This window comes from Trachurus trachurus, assembly GCF_905171665.1.
Source record: "Trachurus trachurus genome assembly, chromosome: 10".
Classification (NCBI taxonomy): domain Eukaryota; kingdom Metazoa; phylum Chordata; class Actinopteri; order Carangiformes; family Carangidae; genus Trachurus; species Trachurus trachurus.
The window spans coordinates 17,797,774-17,815,010 of record NC_139894.1 but is presented as its reverse complement, the minus strand read 5'-3'; the positions used below and the strand labels follow the sequence as shown (position 1 = coordinate 17,815,010).

The 17,237-nt window shown below is 39.6% G+C and overlaps 1 protein-coding gene across 2 annotated transcripts in view; it reads left to right on the top strand.

Moving 5' to 3' along the window:
• Positions 1 to 15,422, top strand: part of klhl4 (kelch-like family member 4) — a 32,019-nt gene extending 16,597 nt beyond the window's left edge. For both annotated transcript variants that reach the window (XM_083980587.1, XM_083980586.1), the window contains 10 exons: positions 1,275 to 1,442; positions 3,378 to 3,514; positions 3,892 to 4,088; positions 6,550 to 6,762; positions 7,940 to 8,126; positions 8,198 to 8,422; positions 9,776 to 9,938; positions 11,077 to 11,289; positions 13,352 to 13,523; positions 13,879 to 15,422. In XM_083980587.1, the coding sequence (XP_083836713.1) occupies positions 1,300 to 1,442; positions 3,378 to 3,514; positions 3,892 to 4,088; positions 6,550 to 6,762; positions 7,940 to 8,126; positions 8,198 to 8,422; positions 9,776 to 9,938; positions 11,077 to 11,289; positions 13,352 to 13,523; positions 13,879 to 13,938 (1,710 nt within the window). In that variant the 5' untranslated portion in view covers positions 1,275 to 1,299 and the 3' untranslated portion in view covers positions 13,939 to 15,422. The remainder of the gene's footprint in view (positions 1 to 1,274; positions 1,443 to 3,377; positions 3,515 to 3,891; positions 4,089 to 6,549; positions 6,763 to 7,939; positions 8,127 to 8,197; positions 8,423 to 9,775; positions 9,939 to 11,076; positions 11,290 to 13,351; positions 13,524 to 13,878) is intronic.
• The last annotated feature ends 1,815 nt before the right edge of the window (positions 15,423 to 17,237 follow it).

Here is a 17,237-nt window from a genome sequence, read left to right as displayed (position 1 = left end):
TCCAAGACTCCAGAGTCAGTGGGGAATTATTGTGACAGGGCAATAAATTACTCCTGAATTTAGCATAAAGTCTCCCAATAAAGATTAGACTATAGGATACCACTGTGACCAGAGACCAATATAAACAATTCCAGGAAGGAAAACATTGCTTAAGACAAATAAAGAGGAGGGAGTCGCACAGTCGACTAAAAACTTTATAATAGGGAGTTAATCAGGACATCAATAAAACCCACCACCCCCTCCATCTTCCTTGCATTATTGGTCTTAGAATGCACCAATACATTGCGCTGCCAAGCATCACAGGACTGTCAGTTCATTTGTATTGACATATCTGTAACTTTGCTGCAGCTCTCATATGAGCCCATGAGTGGTAATGAGTGGGAACATTAAGTGTCTCTTTAAATAGCAGTGACATTTTTTTTCTGGTGCACTATCAGTCTTTACACAGCACAGACACCATGAGATGACAGTAAATTCCATCAGAGAAACGGCTTGGGTCTGTTTATTTGGCGTAACAAACAACCTAAATGTCAATGAGTGGACTTGCTCTGTGAAGGACTCCAAAGTGACTGGGCTGCATTATTTGCCATGAGTCTGAGGGATTACTTGGATGCCTGTAAAACAGCATGTAATCTAGCAGCCCGTGGGGACACAGACCCAGCCTCACCACAATGCTGCGAGGAACAGGCTTGTTCACTTGTTAAGTCCCTGTCTTTGGAAAACACACAGATATGCAGATGCACGCAGGAAGAGACACAAAGGCGTGCACGCATACAAACATAGGGAAATTGTGTCTGGGAAGCTGTTGCATAGATCACAGTGCTTGCTTGTCCCATTGGATTGAAGTGCTTAGTTATCCATTTATGTGGAGTTTAGTCCATAATAATTTTCAGTTCAGCTTAGAGTGGCAAGAAAGATGCAGATGCACCACGGGGAACAGAGGAGTCAGGAATGCCATGTGTCCAAATAAGCCCTTTTGTGTACTCAGTAATTTGTTGCTTATCTTGCCGTGTACAGCTCTTTAATTTATTTATTTATTTCATACTTGGACAAGGAGGATGAACAGTGAGTTTAATTAATTTGTCTCCCTGAATTAAAATGTCCTCATTAATTTCACCTGTGTCTCAGGTTTCTTTCTGATTTTGAAGAGACGGCATGCCATGATGTAACAGGAACAAATGATTTCTGGTGCAGTGGAAAAGGGCTTTCAGAATGTACATTAAAAGCACAGAACAAAGCAAAGCATTTTTTTCTCTCTTCTTTTCTCCTTACAGGTTGGCTCTGAGCACCTTCTCCAGAATGAACACCAACTCCTCAGATGAGTTTTTCCAGGCCACAAATCATGCAGAGCAGACTTTCCGTAAGATGGAGACCTACCTCCAGCACAAGCAGCTGTGCGATGTCCTCTTGATAGCAGGGGATCACAAGATACCAGCTCACAGGTTGGTGTTTGTGCCGCTGTCTGCTTTGATTTTATTAATTATATACCTGCATCTGTTTTGGTTAAGATTTAAAGAGGCTCATCTGGACTCACTTAAAGAAGTGTCAGTGTGAGCATCCTGGCTTCTGTGTGGACCGAAGTTCATATGCTGAAACATATTTTGTAATTAATAGATGAAGTTTTGAAATGTAGAGCAAAGTCCTTTTGATTTTCAGGTGACAGTTGACAGGAACGATATGCAAACTCCATGTGCACTGGGCTAAATAATGCACACCGCTGGGGTTTAATTACAACTCAGCCCTTCCTCGTTTCCAGAGTACATTTGATACTTGGAGGAACACTGTGGTCTGCAATGTAGAGGTGTCAATATTTGGGCATCCAACCCTCAGTTGAATGGCTGTAACATTCCCAATGTTCACTGAGTACATGTGCTTGCATGTCTATCCATCAGTGCATTTTGTTAGTTCGTCCAGACAGACTCATGAACCAGAAACTAGAATGCTGAGAGAAAAAAGTATCAGTGACTGACCTAGTTGGGGTGAAATGAACAGCTCCCTGGGTCCGGGTCAGGGTACCAAAGTATAATCCGTTTGGTACCCAAACCTCCCTCACTATCTGTTTCAGTATAGCTTTATATTTGCTCTTATGACACAACTGAGTAAAGCAGTTATGACATATAGACATAGTAAATGACACAGCCTATAATAAATATACAGTGTCTTAATTGTGTTGTATAAATGGATAAATGGATATTATACCCACAAGCCTACACTCCTACTCTCAGTAACCTGCAATATCAAAACTGAAATCTCTTATTCACAATAGTATTCAGACTCTTTGCTATTGAACTCAGGACCATGGTCAAGTGCATGATGCATCCTCTCTGCTTTAATTATTCTTGAAAAAAAGATTTAATCAATTGGATGTAATTTAGAAAGGCAGAATGTACGCAACCTGAGACAGGGGGGTGATGGCTCACCTTTCAGCGTGACAATGACACAAAGCTAACAGCCAAGACAAGGCTGGAGTGGCTCAGGGCAGGTCTCAAAGCCCAGATTTAAACCCTGCAGAGCACCCGAGGAGAGGCCTGAAAGTGGCAGTTCACAGACAGTTCCCATCCGATCTTACAGAGCTTGAGAGGATCTGCCTGGAAGAATGGGATAAACTGCCCCAAGCCAGGTGTGCAAATCTTGCAGAGGACTTGATGCTATATTTTCTTCCAAAAGGGTTTCTGCAAAGGGCTGAACAAAGGGTCTGCATACCCCTGAAACTTCTGAAACTATGTTCTCTCTTTGACATTGTAGATTGCTGAGTCTACAGTGATGAGTAAAATGGTTATTTTGTCCATTTACAGTGACATACTACAGTGAAGTGAAAAAACGGAGGAATCTGATTATTTTCTAAATATTGTAAACCAAAAGACTATGAAAATGTGGGTGTAGACTGTTGGACTGCATGCGTCACTGGATCTCAGCTCCTTTGTAATGCCATATGATCTCTCTTTTCCTTCATGAATCATCCAGTGTGTTATGCGAGCTAGACAAATGAGTTCACGTAATTAGAAGTCTGACCAGTGTAGCTATTAGCAACATGAAGTATGTGGGGTAATTTCATTCATCATACACTGACAAAGTGTAATGATACAGAATATGGGAGGAACCGTGAGTTACTCAACTTCCCCCCAGTGACCTAGCAAGGCATACAAGCACACAAGTGGTATAAATCACTGTTAGGACCAGTGCTACATGAGATTATTACTCCAGCAGCATAATAAGACACAGTATAACAATATACTGCAAATATTGGCTTTTCTCATGAAGCAAAGCATTTGAGCGATTCACTAATCACTTTAAATAATAAGCAAGCAGATCTCCCTCTGATATTTAAGCTAATGCACAATGAAGAGCATTAACTCATGATGTTTTCTTCATGGCAGACTGGTCCTGAGTGCTGTGTCAGACTACTTTGCTGCTATGTTCACCAGCGACGTGAGAGAGGCAAAGCAGGAGGAGATCAAAATGGAAGGAGTGGATCCAGAGGCCCTCAGATCCCTCGTTCATTTTGCCTACACTGGTGAGTGCTCATAAAGACATTCACTAGCTCTTGTAAGTAGTTATGGGACTTCTGAACAGAAGTGTGATTAAAATGGATCAATAAGGCAATTCATCACTAGGCCGCCTGACTGGGCAGCACTTCAACATAAAACTGCTTTATTTTACTAGGCAAAATGCCCTTTGATAAATCCCCTACTCTGTGTTTCAATCCCAATATCCACTGTAGCAGTATGTTTTTCATACTCTGAGGATGAACTTTTCTGTTCTGTTAATTCTTTATTCAATTTCACTAATATTTGTTGACATTTCCTTTACTATAAGTGTTAGCCATCAGCAGGTACATTCAGTAAAGACATTAAAAGAACTAAATCACTTTTTCCTGTCTTGACATTGCAGGTGTCCTTGAGCTGAAAGAGGAGACCATTGAGAGTTTATTGGCCGCTGCATGTCTCCTCCAGCTTTCACAAGTCATTCAGGTTTGCTGTAACTTTCTGATGAAACAGCTTCATCCCTCCAACTGCCTGGGAATACGCTCCTTTGCAGACGCCCAGGGCTGCGTGGACCTGCTCAACGTGGCTCATATCTACACCATGGTAGGAGGGCGAACAGAGCCAGACCACATTTACATGCTGGGTGGGCTAAATTATTCATTTTGTTATAAGGAACTGAACTCTCAAAGTGGCTCATTTTGCATGAATATACAAAGCCAGCCACAGTAATGAAAGCTGTATTAGTAACAAGAGTATTTAAAAATGTAGTTTAATCACATGAAAGGCACTGCACACCAGAGTGAATGAAATCAATTCAGCTCATTATAATCTAAGATACTGACAAGAAACCAATATGAATTTTATTTTCCTTCTATCAGCTCTGATTACACCCTGCACAATAATCACTGTTTTGTCACTCCAGCCAGTACAATATGTACTATATATAATGTCCCGGTAAAACACCTTGAAATATTTGTGACTGTGCTCTGTGTTGAGGTTCGTTAACTAAAATAACCTGTCAAAACCTGTAAAGGAAGAAAGTATCGGTGGTGGTTGGTCTTACATATTTATGTCATCTAATTTCAGCAGAGAATTGGGTGACATGCACATTTGAATAGAAATGGAATAGTTTCATGCTTGCACTTTGTCTAATTTGGTTATGTGGCTGTCAGTAAGAGATACCACGTTGCCGCACATTGATTAGTGCGCTGCCAGAATCGTGAAGATGTGATTTCTATATATCTCTGGGAGGATTATTTGCATTGGATTAAGATTTATGCACATATTTGCCAGATAACGTCTTTCTGGCTATGCAGAAGTGACAGCGCTAGGCAGGCGTTATCTCCTAAAGGACATCTGCTCAGCCTGTTTACAGAGGCCCCATCCAGGACCACGAGGTTAATCTAATCATCAAACCGCACAAGAGGGCCAACTTCCCGTTCAATCACTTCAGTAATGAGCAGGGAGAGCTGTGGGCTTCCTGGATGTTCATCCTCTGGGTTCTAAGTGGAACGAGTTGTGTTTTGATAAGCTTGTTTTTCCGGGTTGAGAGTGGCAGCCGAGCTCTGCCTCTGACATCCTCTTCCTATGTGGAAGAATTCCCTCTTTTTATGTTGTGGTAGATACAAATGTTATATTTTATTGTTCGAGATCACAGTGCCTCTTTTCAGCAATAAAGCTATATTTCCTCAACATAAATACTAATGTATTTAGATTTATTAAATGAATCCAACCCCACTTTTAGAAAATAATGAGATACAGCAGTCTGTCTTTGCCAGCTAGCAAATTACATGGTAATCGAAAAGTTCTTGAAAGGTAGTTTTCACAGCGTCCCGCAGATTAAACATCAGAGTCCCTCCTCTTCAAAACACTGTTATTACACAATTACTCTTTTGCAGTAGTTAAATCAATTAGCATCCTCTCCCACTGATCTTGTTTTCCAGGCAGTTTACTCACCAACGAGTTTGCCAGCATCTGAAAACGCATCCTTTTAAATGCTTATGAAACAGAGTCTGTTGAGCTTTCAATTTTGTCATCAGCTGTACTGCACCAGTAATTACAAATAATTGGTCTAACGCAATGTCAGAGAGTTGGATGGAATTTCTCTCTCAGCATTACCACAACAGATCAATAGATGTCCCTCATTTCATTAAGGCTGCCTATGCTAAGCTCTCAAAATCTGTTCTCATAATAGATCGCACCAAGGCAGCGCAATTTGTTGCCAGTTGATGATCAATAGCGTGCTTGTTTTTCGTAATTGTCGAGCATCTACTCTGCAGCAAGCCCTTGATTTGTCAAAGTTATCCCCGCATCTTAATATTTAATGCTCAGCTGCTTTGTACGGAAAGGAAACGGGGCATGATTATGCCTAAGGAATGCTCTGCATGTCTTTCATATGTTTTAATGTTGGACATAACATAGAGGCACAGAGGAGGGAGGGAGTTTTATGTAGCATCATCTCTAATGGAACTGCCCAGAGACAATGTCCTTGAAGAGGTAGTCATGCAGTGCTGTAATATCGCCTGGGCTTCTGGCCAGTAAATGGAAGATCAATCTTTAGGAAGGCAATAGAGAACAGCTCCCACAAAACTTAGAGCTGGACTCCACCTTGGTGTGATGGTAATGCTGGTGTGCAGTGCTATTCTGCTTCTCATTAAAGGGCTTATAAATGTTTAGTGGTTCCATGTATGATCAGCAGGGGGAAAAATGGTTCATAAGCTCATGAAGAGGCTTTTTTGAAGATGCTTCATGCCATAGTGATTTGTAGCCTGCTGCTGTATGGACCATTTATGAAACAGATCAAAGTGTGTCCTGTTCCTTCAAAAGTTTGAGAAATGGAGAGTACTTCACTGTCTTATCAGTTGTGTTAGAAACTAGACCTCCAAATTGTCATTCTCTATCTCCTTCCATGGATTTCATTTTTTGACCTCTCTGTCCTTGTGACATTTGGTCCTCATAGGTATAGAAACACACACACCCAGACACACACAGTGCTGCACCCAGCCTTCTCCTCGGCTAATGACTGATGATTATCTGTCTCCTCCGTGTCTCCTCTGTGTTCCAGGAACACTTCCTGGAGGTCATTCAGAATCAGGAGTTCCTGCTCCTCCCCACAGCTGAGATTGTGAAGCTGCTCTCCAGCGATGACATCAACGTTCCCGATGAGGAAACCATCTTCCAGGCTTTGATGATGTGGGTACGGTATGATGTCCAGCATCGACAGCAGGACCTCGGGGTGCTTCTCGCCTTCATACGCCTGCCTCTTCTTCCTCCACAGGTGAGACTGCAGATAAAATATTTTTTTGCTGCAAGTTTGTAGATGAAAGGGAAACTGGCAAAGAATTTTCTATGATGTAAAACAAACCAGGGAATATTTATCATTTTTGCTTGACAAATAACTGACTATGAAAATACAGTAGTTGCCAAGTTAAGACACAGCCAAGCATACCCACAACTACTGAAATGTCAATAATCACTGTTCGAGTCACTGACATAAAAAAACCCCAAAAAAAACATCTCCCCTCTTTGTGATGAATCCAAATGGCAGTATGACAGTTTCACACAAGCAATGTACTTTTCATAAGTACTGTCAGGCTATAAATAGCTTGCTTATGTTTGAATTGTTATTGTTTTAAACACTGCAACTCATGTTTTATGAATGCTTTATTTCTGAGAAATAGCACTGTTTTACCATTGTTTTCATTCTAATTTACATAACATCCGACAAAGATAAGCATTCTTCTGGCAGATGTGAAATACAAAAATGTTACTGTTTTGAATTACAGCCACTTTATTTTCATTACTTTCCAAAACAAGTTACGGATTTTATATTCCACTTAACTGTGAATAAATATGCATGAAAAATAGCTCTAAGCTAAAAAAAAAAAAGCAAAATAAAACAGAAAAAACAGAACAATAAAGTAAATGTTTTTATGAATGAAAAAATTGTGGAAAATGTGATCCAGTGCTTAAGTTATCTCATCCATCGGCCTGGGAGATGCATTTTGCTGTGAGGTAAATAAACAGCAGATACAAATCAGTACAAACTGAAAGGATGAGTGGAGCGGTGCTGCTGACATCTCTTGCAGGCATAACAAGATCAATAAATACATACAGAACTTTCTGTTATGAAAGTGAACTGTGCGCTGAAATAGTCAATAAAACCACGTTAAAAATGTGCTCCTCAACAAACTGCTGCATAATTTCACAGGACAGGCTTATTGTTATATAGGGAAAGAGACTGATATAATAGGATTTGATGCTATGTTTTGGAAAACAAATTGTATAATTATAGAAACAATACGGCAACAGTTAATAAAATTTTAATTTGTCTACGTACATGTGTCTTACAAAATCATCACTCAACTCAGATCATAGAGAAGTTCGTAAAGCCTATTGTTCATCTGTTGTTTCAGAATGAGTGAAAACGTATTGATTCTTCACTTGTAATGTAGCTTCTTGCAGATCTGGAAAACAACAAGATGTTTTCCGATGATCTGGAGTGCCAAAAGCTGCTGATGGAGGCCATGAAGTACCATCTTCTGCCTGAGCGACGTCCCATGTTTCAGAGCCCCAGAACCAAACCAAGAAAGTCCACAGTGGGTTCACTTTACGCAGTCGGAGGGATGGATGCCACCAAAGGTATGACTGCTAGCTGGCAGTACATGAACACAGCATATCTGAATTGTAATACATCATCTCTGCGGTTTTAGGATCTACCACCATAGAGAAGTACGACCTGCGGACAAACACTTGGGTCCAGGTCGGTGTCATGAATGGACGCCGGCTGCAGTTTGGTGTGGCGGTGATAGACAACAAGCTGTACGTGGTTGGAGGGAGAGATGGACTCAAGACATCCAACATGGTTGAGTGCTACAACCCAATCAATAAAGTGTGGTCCACCATGCCCCCCATGTCAACACATAGACATGGACTTGGTGAGTGCATTAATACAATTTTCTCTTAATAGTCACTCAGCAATTAAAAAATGTACAGTCACTAATTAACTTAGCAATTAACTTACCCATTATTTTCTCAATGAAACAATTAGTTTCATGAATAAAGATTTAGGTAAACATCTTTATATTTCACTTCTTAGCATTATGAACTGTTGTGTGCAGAGGGTGTTGACAATAAGATTTGTTCAGCTAATTCAGTGTTTGAGGTTTTAGCTCAGTCAGGCTTCCTGGTGTTATGAAAAACATAAATTGCACAACACATGCTCAGAGAGGTCATGGCTGGCGTGCTGAAAAAAAAAATCCCACATTTCTGTTTGAGATAGACCTTTGATATTTTCCCATTCCCCTATCAAAGGCTGCACTGCACTGGCCCTGCTCTTCCTTACCCTTCCCTTCCCAATAAATCTCATATTAGAGGCATTTTGATTCACAGTTGAAACAGGTCTTCGTAACAGAACAGGAAGATCTTGTCTACGCATTCAGCTTACTCACCCGGTGTGGTCGAAGGTATCAGCGAGCCCAGGAGATCACACTGTAGAGATTACCTGTGTTGTCTTTGATCTTTCCTGTAGCAAATATCTCTTGCTGCTTTGCTTGTGGTGTGCATATTTTGAGTCTGAATATATTTGAGCTTGGTGTCTACAAACATCCCCACATGGCCACTTCCAACTGTGTGCATTCCAGGTAAAGACAAGAAAAAAGATATATATGTTTTCTAATCCACAACCACCAGTCGGTAAGATATAAAGAAACAGCACTGTGTATGTCTGACAATGTTTATGACATTGGAGGGTCTCTGAAGGTGGTCTTGCCCTTGTGTTCCCTTGAAAAAACTGAACTCTCACCAAAGGAAATAAGGGTGGTAATATAAAAATCCATTGTGTTAAAACATCCTCTGCATTGTTAGTGATGAAAAACGCTTTCCTCTGTGACTTGGGAATGAGGAATAACAATGTAGTTTTACAGTCTTCCTGTTTTTTTAATAGATTTGGTCAGCTCAGTGACTCACTCTGCTGCTAAAAAGAGGAGCGTGCTTCTGCTTCGGCTCTCTCCAAGAACTGTTGAAAGAAAGAATTTGATTTAGAAATGTCATTTCATTTCTTCTCATTGATTATTCACTAACACCTCACATTACCTTTTGCTGGACCCGTATTTGTTAGCCTCGATAATAGCTTTGATAATTTAATGAAATGGTTTAATCCACTGTAAAACAGTAGGTGAATGTCATCAATGTTACAACATCTGCTATGTGCATCTACTATAAACTGTCAATACAAAATAAGACACGCACATTAGTGAATTACATAAAATTCATTGCACCCATCTGTGCAGGCATTGCTGTGCTGGAAGGCCCCATGTATGCTGTCGGCGGCCATGATGGTTGGAGCTATCTCAACACAGTGGAACGGTGGGATCCACAGGCCAGGCAGTGGAACTATGTGGCCAGTATGTCGACACCACGAAGCACCATGGGAGTCACAGCACTCAATGGAAAGTAAGTTACATTTCTTTCTTTCTTTCTTTCTTTCTTTCTTTCTTTCTTTCTTTCTTTCTTTCTTTCTTTCTTTCTTTCTTTCTTTCTTTCTTTCTTTCTTTCTTTCCCAACCAATCCACGACAAATGTCTTCTGATAAATACATGTGCAACCTTCAACTTTTGGGCAAAGTATATTGTTGTGTTTTTACTACTTTGAAACATGATCCAGTCAGAGGTTAGGTTTCCTGGCATGGGCGAAGCCACAACAGGCACTGAGGAGGCAGACAAGTACAGGCAATTTACAATAAAAAAAGGAATGCCAATGTTTTTGATAGGGCCCTGTCTGCCAAGATTTTCACTTTGTTATTTAAACGCATAAAAGCTGTGATCCTCATCTCTGCCTTTCTTTTTTCCACAATATAAGTTCTTTCCTTGCAACAACAAAATGACTTTGACTAAGGAAGAAAAGCAGATACTGTGTTTATCTAGATTTAATAGATAGATAGAATAATAGATTAACATCTGCAAGTTAATTTGTATTCTGTATAAAACTGAATTACAATGAAAAATCCAAACATGACATGACAGCGTGCCTTGTTTTGCGAAACAGTCAGCAGTAATGTGGGGCGTAACTTGGAATAGAGCATCTAATAACAGAGACAGGGTTGTGTAACTCACGGTGCATTGGTCCAGGAAGAGCTGGAGTGAGTGCAGTATTAGTGTGGTAATAGTTTGACAACAGTAGACTTCTTAAAGGCAGAGTCCAAGCTGTGTGATAAACTACAGTGCACTCAGCAGCTCAGAGCAGAGGCTGCTCAGATTAGTGTGGTAATTTATACAGTGTAATCGAGACTATGAAAACAAAACACTTCATGTATTTGTATGTATTAAGTGCATTACAGCACTATTTGAAAGTAAGCCATGTGAGCCATGAGCACTTAAAACACTGATGTGATCTTTCTGGGAGAGAAGACTCTCAAGGAAAGGGCCTTTGAAAACTGTTATCCAGTGCTCACTGATGCATCTTACAAAATCTGTTGCACCGTCGCTGTTCTGTCAGTATTTTTTACCAACACCTGACAGCTGATGTTCTCCTCTCCTGACGGATTCAGTTGAGCTGAATGTCAAATATTTCAGAATTTTTGTTTAATTTCTCAGACTGTTTGCGGTTGGCGGCAGGGACGGCAGCTCATGCCTGAGGTCGATGGAGTGCTTCGATCCGCACACCAACAAGTGGAGCATGTGCGCACCCATGGCTAAGAGACGAGGAGGAGTGGGTGTGGCGACATACAACAACTTCCTGTATGCTGTAGGCGGACACGACGCTCCCGCTTCCAACCACTGTTCTAGACTCTCCGATTGTGTTGAGAGGTCAGTAGAGACTTGGAGAAAACACACAAACACAGAAAATGTTGTGCAAGAACTTCTGGGTTGCATTGAGTAGAGCTCAATCATGGGTGGGGACCAGGCTGTTGACTTTCTGCTAGGAACAAAAGGTATTTGAGCTCCTGTTGATCCCCACCCTGTTCCTGCATTCTGAGACTTGTCAGTGTTTCTACATGCACTACGTGACACTCAGCTGAACAGATCATAGTTTCCACACTTGCCTTTATTTTATAGTATCTGGCACCATCTGCTGGAGGTAACAACACACCAGTACGGCACCCTCAGTTGGAATTCCCAGATCACTATACCATTCTTGGGATTGGATCTTACTTATCTTCACCTCCCACTACTTCTAAATTAGAGAGAGAGACACACATGAATTGATTTTGCAAATGGTCCCCATAAAATTATACCAGATTTCTCAGCTCAGATGAATTTGGCACATTTCTTCCCCACCATATGCTGTTTCTTTTTTTAAAAACAACTCTTTGTTTATTTTGCTTTTTTTGTTTTACATAAACAAGAGCCATTGCACAACAATGCAAGTTACCAAAATGGTAGAAGATGAAAAACAGGGTAAAAGTAAATAAAGAAGAATAAAGAAAAAATATTTAAAATTAATAAATAACAAGTAGAGGTGGGGCACACCACCCTGGTTGCAGCCTTCATCACTGTCCATTAGGTCTGCTACTCTTCTTTTTTCGTATACACAAACCATTTCTGCCACCTTTGGTCCAAGGTCCCTGCTTTCATTCTGAGACAGTAAGTCAGTCTTTCAAGTAAATCTCCTCAACCATATCCAGCCACGGCCCTGGACTTGGAGGGTCACTTTTCAACCAGTTTCTTGTTATGGCCTTTTTACATGCCAAGATCAATATTTTTGAAAAGATACAGGTCCTTCTTTTGAATAGTGCCTTCTGGAGACAAACCCAGATACAGAGTCCGGGGGTCTCTGGGTATCCTGTAAGAAAAAATATTTTCCAGAATCTGAACCACTCTGTCCCAGAACCCCTGCAGTTTTACACATGACCAAAAAACATGTGTGTGATTGGCACTCATCTCCCCACATTTCCTCCAACATTGCTGCTGTTCACCTATTTGTTTATTTTTGATGTGTGGTGTGATGAAAAAGTGAATTAAATTCTTCCATCCAAACTCCCTCCATCTTTTAGAGCTGGTGGAGGTTTGTTGAGTTCTGCACATAGAATGCCAATCAGTACCATATGCTGTTTCATTCAATTGTCCATGACGCTTTTGTAAACTGGTGGGATGCATCTTTACTGACTGACTGAACATATGTCCATTTAACAATTTCTGGCTCTTACATACAACATCTTTTAGGTCTTGTCAGCATGTTAAGAGTTTGTTGCCCTTACAGTTTATTCTTTTTTTTTTTTAGTTTTTTTTCTACAGTGTGGCAAAGTAGTGTTACAATTTCTTACAAAAAGCAATTTTTTTGACAGGATTGTGTATCACATTTTACATTTCAATCAGTAAATTTCTCAAATCAAATGATTTCGATCAGATCAGCGCCTATGCCTGTTTGATTTTTTTATATAGTGTATTTACTGCATTCTCACCCATGCATTTGATAATTTTGCTCACACCTTTAAAAGCTGCACTTGAATGACTTCATTACTGAGAAGTCATTCAAAGTAAATCACATAACGTGTCTGTTTTACTTCATCTAAGCGGTCAACAAAGGATTTTTTTGTGCAGCTGCTTCTGCCCTCACTGATGAGTCCAACTCTCTCTGGACTCAGCATCCACCAGCTGCTGTCGGAGAGACAGTTTTACTTTAAAGTTTCAATTTAGTTCTCACTCTGTGCTGAAAGAAGTTCCCCCTGGTGACTATTCGTACATCTGTGATTTAAGAGAGCGGACATAAGGGCGTCTCAATTAGTAGAGAGAGGATGCTGTTTTCCTCTTAAGATCCAGACTGATTCAATAAATGAACATTTTAAAATATGGGGGAAAAAAAAATCTTCTTTTACCAGACCAGCCATTATGCAAAAATGACCATCTGACAAAAAAATTGCTATTGCAGGTATGATCCAAAGACAGACATGTGGACCACTGTGTCCTCCCTGAGCGTTCCCCGGGATGCGGTGGGCGTATGCCTGCTGGGCGACAGGCTGTATGCTGTGGGTGGATATGATGGCCAGTCGTATCTGAGCACTGTTGAGTCCTACGATGCACAGAACAATGAGTGGACGGAGGTAATTGCATCCACCGCAATCAATTTAACACAGTTACACAGCATGCTTTAAACATTCTATATTCACAATGCACATTTTCTTCTAGGGAACTTTTGACATTTTAAACTGTTATTTTAATCCAAGTGTAGCTGATATTTGCCAGCACTGGTTACATATAACATCTCCAGTTAATTACCTTTGGGAAGATAAATCTGCTGAGGTCACCAACTCCTTATAGCTTTCTTTTCTTCTTTTGCAATATGTTTTTCCAATCTTGCCTCTGTAACCCTCTTATCTGCATGAAATACAATTTGATTCTTTTTTGAAGACAGCCTCAGATGAGAGTCTGCATGTTAACCTCTCTGTCTTCCTGTAGGAGGTCCCTCTCAACATTGGCAGGGCAGGCGCCTGTGTGGTGGTGGTGAAATTGCCTTGAGCGTTTTGTCTCATGACAGCATGGGAAACAAATGAGAGAGCTGCGAAGAAAAGTGGACAAACAAAACAACAGATCGAGGACACATCCTTTGAGAGTCATGTTTTTATTTTTTTTCCTTTAACTCAGCTCTACAGATTTTTCAGAGGGAAACACAGACAGAGCCTTGCCCATAAAACATTGTTTCTATCATTAGTGGACATGTATGCCCACTGGGGAGGATTTGTTCAGAGACTGGAATGCACTGCACATTCTCCACATACTCAACCGATCAAGAATTTTCATACACTTGGCTAAGCTGTAGCGAATCAGTGCCAAGCCTTTGTTGTACTGATTTGTTATACAAGTTTTATGAAAACTTCTATGTATGTCCATAAGATTATATGTAAAACTTACATTTTGAGTAAACAAGCTGAACTGCAGGTTTGTTTACATTTATACAAAAACATTTCCTATCAGTGCCATCACATACAGTATATTTTTTTGGGGGGGTTATTTCCCTTTATAGCCACTCAAATGAAAAATTGTTATAATAAGTAAATGTAACTATGTACCGGTGTCAGAACAGGTTCTTAGTCTTTAGTGAAGAAGACCACTGCGACACTGAGGCTGATGGGGCTGGTTGGAGTTTGGGAATGAAATCAAACTCTTTGCTGAGTAAAATATTTGGACTTTTTCTTGAGTACTTTTTTTAATGAGCCTGTAGCTACAGAACACCAAAGTCATTTGCTTGTCTTAGAAGAAGTCTTGTTACGCATTAAATAACGGTTTACAAAATTGTGAATTACAGAAAATATATCATATTGATATTTCATGGCTGTACAGATTTCTAAAACTACATTTGTGTTGATAGACTCATGCCTAAACCAGTACATTGGTGACTGCAAATGTCATTATTCTTTTGGCTTATTTCCAGGCATGCTAGCTGAGCATTTTTTATTATTATTATTTGATTTATACAGTAATATATTATATTAAGATCATTATCTTCAATGTTTTTCAAAGAATTGAATGCCTTCCTGGAAATAAACAGCAAACTAAGAGGCACAAGCTGCATCCAAACAACCTACTGTACCTGAGAGGATTTCAAGCACTATTTTACATTTTTAAATGTCCACAACATTTCTCTAATGTGACTGATTAGAGTTTTTAGATTTGTAGCCAGTTATTCAGCTGCTCATAAAAGTTAACTTTACTAACTCCACAGGAAAAAAAAAACAATTTGTAATTGTAATTCTAACATGTTCTAGGGGCCAAATATCACTTTTTATGTTTTTATCATGATTTTGTACAGCATGGGAACCTCTAAATAAATAAAATGACTTCAGTCTTCTCTGCATGATCAAATCCATGTTCACAGCCGAATGTGGCCCCTCAGCGGGCAGGTTTTGATTTCTCTTGTTCTGCTTTACGTAAACTAAACTTATCCTTTCACCAAACAGACAGGAAGCTGCTTTGATGTCAGAATTAACCTTGTTTTTTGTTGTCACCGCAGCACCCAGATTCAAGCAAGCATGTTTGTTGATATCACTCTGCATTTTCACTTCCTCACCAACAGACTGAGGACCAACTGTTAGCACTTGTCTTTGTGTGATTTTTTTTCTTTTTATTGTTTACCTTCCAAACAGTTTCAAAGTCCCTGCTACCTTTTTTTCGCTTGGTTGGATAGATTTCAATGTGTACAGCTTTTTAAGAAAACATAAAATATTAGACACACACTACAACAAAACCTCATTTGTACACTCCATATCTGAGTTGACACAAAGATTAATCCCCTTCTCTAACTTTCTATTTCTGTTTGTCTGTATCTCCTGTCAGATCTTATAAAGGAAATCAATAAAGGATAATAGCTTTGACCTAAGTCCACCTCCTCAGAGTATAACATTACTGAAAGCCCTAACATGTAGAATATTTATCTCAATATATCTCTGTCCAATTAATTCGAGACGCACAGTGCAATGGCTGTAGAAACATGAGACAATAATGATAAAAATAGCTTGATTCAATTTGTCCTTGTATTGAATGTGCTTGTTGCAAAAATACAAGATTCCTTCCCATCCTTTCCAGTCCAGTGTTTCCCAATCTTAATTTCCACATCTGTTAGACTAAACTGCTATGCCAGCACAGTCCAGGTGTCAACCACTGGTACGAAACCACAGTTAAAGACACAACGTGATAAACAATGAGCGAGAGTCAGCAACACGTGATAAGAGAATGATGCAACACACCACCTCAAACACGTCAGTTAGGTCTCCAAGTGTGATTGTACAGTAGCTTAAAGGGACCATGGAAAATGTAGAGCAAACTGTAAGGAATGAATTATCTGATGATTTAGAAAAAAAAGATGTCACAGCTCTGTGTCACTTGTTTTTGCTGATGTGGGACAACTCTCATTTTAAATCCTTATTTAACCTTTTTACTGTAAGAGGTTAAAGTGACCTAAATCTGTTGAAACAAAACGGCCTACTTGGAAACAGGAACCTCATTTCCTCTCAATGTTGGCTAAATAAAACTATTCTACATTTGGGGAACCATACTGGGATTACCACTGAAGAGATTAAAATCAGTATCACAAAACAGCTTCTTTCCTTATTTTGTAAATTATAAAATATAAATAATTTGTCATGTTTGAGGTTATTCACCCAAATGCATTAAATGTAAAACAAGCATTTAATGAGTCCAATACAGAATGTATCAAAGGCTGACTGACTTTAAATAAAATACTCCCTGTGACTTTCATTTTTAGATCCAGAACCATTTTAAGCAGGAAATTAAGACAACAAGAGTTAGAGAGGTAATTCAATTAATACAAAATAAAATAAGTGTGTTTCATTTTCAATTTCATGTAAGTGGAAAAGGGTAAAAACAATCATGCTGAATAAGCAACAGAGCAAACTGGCTGCCACATTGACGTTAAAGTTGTCCTTACCTGGATGTTTATTGCCTTGTGTACTGTATACATGTCTTGTAGAGAGGGGAAAATTGGCTCTTATTCTAACTCTCATAAAGAAAGCAAATGAAAGACATTTCCCACACATATTGAATTCAGATGATACTGATATTTTATCAAAAGAAGGGAATAGATGTTCTATCATGATTTAGTTTCATAATAGTGTCTATTCAGTACAGTCTCAGTTTCTCTCAAATCATTTTACCAATCTCTCTTTTCCCCAAGACCACATCTACTGTATACCGAACACGACATCTTTGTATAACTGTAGTGTGAATAGGATACTGCAGCATTCTCCTGCTGCATCTGTGGTGTCCATTGTTGCAGATGAAGGTTAAAGCTACAATGCCAT